The sequence below is a fragment of the Leiobunum rupestre genome, chromosome 1, assembly GCF_980474605.1.
Source record: "Leiobunum rupestre chromosome 1, qqLeiRupe1.1.hap1, whole genome shotgun sequence".
NCBI lineage: Eukaryota > Metazoa > Arthropoda > Arachnida > Opiliones > Sclerosomatidae > Leiobunum > Leiobunum rupestre.
Genome location: NC_143384.1, coordinates 81,469,295 through 81,475,294, shown reverse-complemented (window position 1 = coordinate 81,475,294; position 6,000 = coordinate 81,469,295). Strand labels below are relative to the sequence as shown.

At 37.6% G+C, this 6,000-nt stretch overlaps 1 protein-coding gene across 1 annotated transcript in view; it reads right to left on the bottom strand.

The window, feature by feature from the left end:
- Nucleotides 1-221: 221 nt before the first annotated feature.
- The window catches only part of LOC149967487 (uncharacterized), a 62,374-nt gene continuing 56,595 nt past the window's right edge, over nucleotides 222-6,000 (bottom strand). Inside the window, exons 12-15 of the mRNA XM_090172591.1 lie at nucleotides 5,506-5,674; nucleotides 5,359-5,435; nucleotides 4,109-4,297; nucleotides 222-821 (exon numbers count right to left, since the gene is read on the bottom strand). Of these exons, the coding sequence (XP_090028717.1) occupies nucleotides 737-821; nucleotides 4,109-4,297; nucleotides 5,359-5,435; nucleotides 5,506-5,674 (520 nt within the window). The 3' untranslated portion in view covers nucleotides 222-736. The remainder of the gene's footprint in view (nucleotides 822-4,108; nucleotides 4,298-5,358; nucleotides 5,436-5,505; nucleotides 5,675-6,000) is intronic.

Sequence of the window (6,000 nt, the reverse complement as noted above, 5' to 3'; positions counted from 1 at the left end):
GTAGATTTGAAAAAGAGCAGTTGTTAGTATTAAACAGGCGTTCAGAAAATGTGTCAAACATGAACTTTCTTCAATTAATTTGCTTACTTTATTGGCAACTACGTTATCACGATTTTTTGGTACGAGTATGGACAATTCGCGGATCCAAAAATTAAAAACAAAATCAGGAAATTTCGGTTTTCCGGTCCATATTGAAGCTCTAACTCGAAATGCAAAGCTCATTCAACACGAACGTAATGTAATGACGTTGCTAAATTGATATCACATTTACGTCGTAATTTAAAAATTTAAATTTTTGGGATCACATTTCGAATTAGGATTAAAATATATATATATTTTAAATAATCTATCATTGGATTTATATTTATAATTTATTCTAAATTTTCTTTTCATATAAAATATCTAATGAAGGGAAGGGTAGTCCGTTGTTACGAGCGGTCTCGGACGTCACTAATATCATCTATTCTATTATGGTATCACAAACCCGATGCGATGTAATGTTCTCTCCAAATTTAGATCCAGTTTCAAAGATTTCACAATTTTTGTTTCATTATCGAGAATCGGGAATTCGCGACGAAAGAATATCCAAAAGATAAGGCAATAGATGTCGAAAAGTAGTAGTTTTAAAAGACGAAGATTTTAAATCTTTTCCTATTTTATACAAATGGAACGATTTCATTATTAAATGTAGTGTGAATTTAATTTGGTTAGTTTAGTTTAGGTAAGAAGCGGCGGGTCACGTGCTGTCTTCTTGGGTGGCGATTGTGGTTATCATCTGGAGAATGTCCCTCGGTAATCTGCTTTCGGAATTTTCAGGACCCCTAAAATTGGAAAAACACACGCGAAACAATATTAGATACCGTTATGTACTAATTCAGAAAATTGTCGTTGTTCACACATAACTTTACTTTTGACCTACATATTTTATACGTTTTATAACGTTTTCTATTTGACTGCTCGAGATTCGCTCGGAATCTGTCTCTGACGTAAAAACATCTCGAAGCGGACAAAGCGTGTTTGGTATAGGCGAAATGTGCTCCGAGGGAACAGATCGTGTTTGGAACTCACGAAAAATTTGCTCCGAATGAAAAAAGTGTGTTGGAACACGTGAAAAGATATGCTCGGAGTAAACAGAGTGTTGAGACACACGAAAATCCAGCTCCAAGTGGACAGAAAGTGTTGAAACACCTGAAAACTTTATCTCAAAGTGGACGGAACGTGTTTTAACACGTGATCAAATTTTATCCTAGTGGCAGATCGGCTTAGACTCCTTAGAGTGATCTTAGAACGTCCGAGAGCAGTAAATGGAACATGCATTTGTTGATTGGAGCACACAAATAGAAACTAAGAAGTTGATCAGGACGATATCGTGCGCTCGAGAGTAGTCAAATAGAAAACGCTGTTGGAAAACCGGAATTAGTAACACAGTCTCGAAGTTAATTTTAATAACCTCCCACAGCTTTTGTTACCAAAACACCAGGGAAATTCAGCTTGACTACCCGATTGAATGAGTTCGGTCAATCTCGCAGGATTCTAAGAACTGTTGTGAGCTAAATAGTGGTTCGTCAACGAATTTAGAGGCACGTAGCTCGTAAACTGCAGTATTTTCGTCTGCTTAGCAAACGCTTTTTTGGTTTATATTAACAAATCCAACAGTTTATGAACTTCCTGCGTTGGCCGCTACGTGGCACTATGTAATCTGAAAGGTCAAATTAAAAACTTTCTTCGGCTATAAAAAAAAAATTGAGTAGGTTGGATTTTTAGTTTATTTTTTGGAAACCTAGAGTGGGATAGGCCTATTGGCGTTGGTAACCTATTACCGTGTTCAGTGGTGGATTAAGAGGGGGTGCACTTATGGATAAAAGCTAATTAAATTCAAAATTAAATCTGATTGAAAAGTTCTTTCTTTTCCAGTCACTCATTTTCGAAATCTACCAGCACATAGTGTGTGAGAAAAGCTTGTTGTGATTTTACCACGAGTGTACGGAAGAAATCATACTTGCTACTAGGAGGGAATTCCCCAGTATATCTTCCGCGCGCAACCGCGCTAGAACGTTATTGGTCGGCGTTGTCCGGCTTAAACCGTTATGTGGCTCATAATATGCAATTCCCAGTAACATCAAGAACGAATTTAGGTCTTAAGAGCTCATGAGTCACGTTATTTAATTGGTCTGATGTGTTTTTATTAGCAAACAAAAAATGATATTAATGGCATTATACTATTGTGAACAAATGCAGTTTCTACTGAAATGCTCTATCTCTTAAAGTGTTGATAAATATAATGTACATGTATCAGGCAACATCCTAGGCCCAAGCAGGGTTCGTACAAAATTTCCGGAATTAAATTTCCTGATATTTCCAGGTTTTCAATTTTTGTAGAATAAATGAATGGTTTGATGTAAAAATCTTGAAAAATATTTTCTTTCAAAAATTATTCACCTGATTTTTTTGGACCATTTTCAAATTCCCTTACTTTTTGGGACCATTTCCAAATTCCCTTACTTTTTGGGACCATTTCCAAATTCCCTTACTTTTTGGGACCATTTTCAACTTCCCTTACTTTTTGGGACCATTTTCAAATTCCCTTACTTTTCCCTGACCTTTTGAAAACATTTTCCAAATCCCTGACTTTTCCAGGTTTTCCAGGTCGTGTAAGAGCCCTGCCAAGTCATCTAGCGACTTTTATTGACTTTAATTAAAAATTCTTAACTCAAAAATATACCAAAATCTGATATTGAATATTGATCTTTAAAAATAAAATTGGAAACTATGGAAGACCTGCAGTACAGCAGATAACACTAGCAAATTTATTTTCGAAATCTTGAAATAAACTTGAAAATCCTGAAATCTGGGCCAACATCAATTCCAAAATCTCGAAATCAGCCTAAAAAAACCAAAAATCTATTCGAAAATTGTGTTCTGAAATTTTAAAATAACTGAAATTATTTTGAGACTCAAAATCCTATTCGCAAAATTTAAAATGTCGGAACGACGCTATATGATTGATCGTATCTGCAATCGTACGAGGTAAAGAGGGGGAGGCTCCTAGCTGAAATTCGAGCCGAATGTTTGAAACGATTATATGACCCTTTAAGTTATCAGTACCTAAATACGTTCTGAGTAGCATATATAAGTTCCTCGCGTACACTCGTACATTAACTAGTGAAGTGTATTTTTGCGACTTGCAAGACGTGACTCAGGCACCGGTATTTCTTACTTAATTTCACAAAAGGTTCACTTTTTTCTTTTAAGTTCCATCCATTAATTTGTAAATGTTTCATCGAAGAGAAATAATGAACATAATTTTTATAGTTTAAGAAAATGAATTTCAACAACTAGATTTTACTACTTCAATCGTCGAAACGTTTCTAGAAGTTTCTTAGGCCTAGAAAAAATTACGAATGGTTGGTCAAGTTTAGTTATCGCATTTTTTTAAGTCGTCAAATACGGCGCCATCTAATTTCAACGTCCGGAAAAACAGTTCGAAAAACTTTATATTTTAGCGTTGCAACTCATTTTTCACGTAAAACAATGAGCATCATTTTTTTAATACATAATTAAAAGTCCACAGAGACGTTTGAAAATTAAGGTCCAATTTGTGACGAATTTTCTAGTTTGGAAAATGGAATAAACTAATTAAGTACTATGACTAAAGGTCAGAGACAGTGGCGGAAGAATAGGAAATTAGAGTGGTAAATTGTACCCGCCGGCAGATTTGTATGTATTTGCACTCCGCCAATATTACACTATCGAACAGTGGCGTAAATAGCGCCCCCGCAGACCCCGCGGCGCGGGGGGCCCCCGAGAACTAAGGTGCCCCCAAACGTCTATGATTAAAATCGGTGCTATTTAAAAGGGCCGCGAGTCGTTTTTCGCGGGGGGGTAGGGGGGGGGCGGAGTTCCTAGTTACGCCACTGCTATCGAAAATTGACATTTCAATGTGGACGTCTAACTACGTACGTAATCTTTACTACATGTTTATCTTTATTCTAATAATATACGTCTTTGTACTAAATCAACTTTACGAAAAATGGAGAAAATCCAAATAGGTTTAAGACACGCGAGTAACGTTCGCGTAAAGTGGATGTTGAAGAAAACAGCGACTTACTGTTTATTAGACAACATTTTCATGACGCTTCGGAAGCTTTCAAGATGCTGATGGAAGCTCTCCAAGAGTTTTCCGACTCTTTCCAGGCTGTATTCCTCCGCCATGTCCGTCACTGTTCGCCCCAACGCGTCCTGACGATTCATGCTGGCTCCCCACGACAGCAACAACTTGCATATTTCCGCGTAGTCACTAAAAAATAAATCATCAATTGTCAATTCGTCGTTCACCATTTTCGTATTTAAAGGACACAATATCGTTTGAATTTCACTCATTTTACGAACTGGTTTTCTGAATCTGATTTGTCTGATCTGCTATCACGAGTTTGATGATTTGGACTTGAACAAATAAACTACTGGATGTGTATCTTGAATTCTTGATTGTGCGCTTAGTTATCTTAGAGAAGTGGACTTGCGTTCGATATTAGCTAGATTTCCACCCATATACTACATTTTTAAGCAGGTGCTTTGTATTTGTGTGGACAGGTTTCACGATTTCCCCGATAGGAGCTCTGGCTGGCGATGCCATTGAAGAATATGGTTTTTGCTTATGATTCGGGTCCAGTGCTTTATTTGTTACTTTTTGGTAGGGATTAATTAATTAGCTGCTAGACCTAGCGAACGCGGATTCCAAGCGATAACCACGGTAATAGTTTTTGTGGGTCCTGAAAGAAACCTATTTCCACTTGGTGTCGTGCGAAACACATACCAAACATTTTATTGGTATTCATTGTTTTACAAATGCTAAGACTAAAGTTACATACGATGTTATCATAATACCTTCAATTAACCTTTTCAAGTTACATAGAACCACATAGCGGCCAACGCGAGAAGCTATTAAGTCATTAAGTTAGCAGTCTCTTGGTTTCATCGTCTGCTTAGCAGACGAAAATTCAGTAAGTTTGGAAGCATCTCGCGTTGGCTACCGGAACTACTGGATTTTCAAACGTCGGTGTGACCAATAAATAAAAAATCTTCAAGGAAATCACCAAGAAGTAATATGTCCGAGAGCCAGGACCCGCAAGGGACTGTTTATATAGTGCTTGTGGAAATAAACAGAACGTTTTATTTTTGCTAAGCATGAATATGTCAAACAAATTTAGTTAAAACGAAAAGTTTCCTTTAATTTAACAAGCACTATATATACAGTCACTTGCCGGTCCTGGCTCTCGGACATATTACTTCTTGGAATTTTCCTGGAAGATGTTTCATTAAAGAGCCTATTCAAAGAAATTGGCGACAACAGTCACATACTTGAGCGCGGACAAATGCAACGGTGTGAATCCATCGGCTGTCACTGTATCGACGTCAATTTCGTTTTCTAAAAACACCTAAAGCAAAAACAAATACAGTAGTTAGTTTTCATAAAAGTGCTGTTTTGATTTAAATTGTAATCCGTACTTCTACGCATTCAAGATGTCCATTCATAGCGGCGATGTGAATGCCGGTGTATCCGCTCGGGTCGAGAGCAGCCATGTGAGCCCCTTCCTTGGCCAGAAACCTGACGATTTCCGTGTGTCCGTTCGCAGCTGCCAAATGGATTGGCGTCCACCCTCTCTCGTCCACTGTCCTGAAATTTTCAATTACAAACGATTAGAATTTGCACTTTCACTTCTTTATGTCGTCAACTTTTTAACTTCACACTGGTGTTCATTTTTGCAAATCATTGAGACGCTATGCTTTAGGACTGCTTTTAACTAGAGCCAAAAAGATGCTACGGTGAAGGTCAACTTTAAATAAACGTTAGGCCTTAGCCTTGATGGCCACTAGCCCGCGTAACGGCATGTAGAGAAAAATGCATTATAACCAAGCAAATTTTTTTACGCGCGCTAGTGTAAACCAAGCATTAATTAGCCTTTGGGACGTACAAATGTTTTTGCGCGCGCTAGTGGAAAC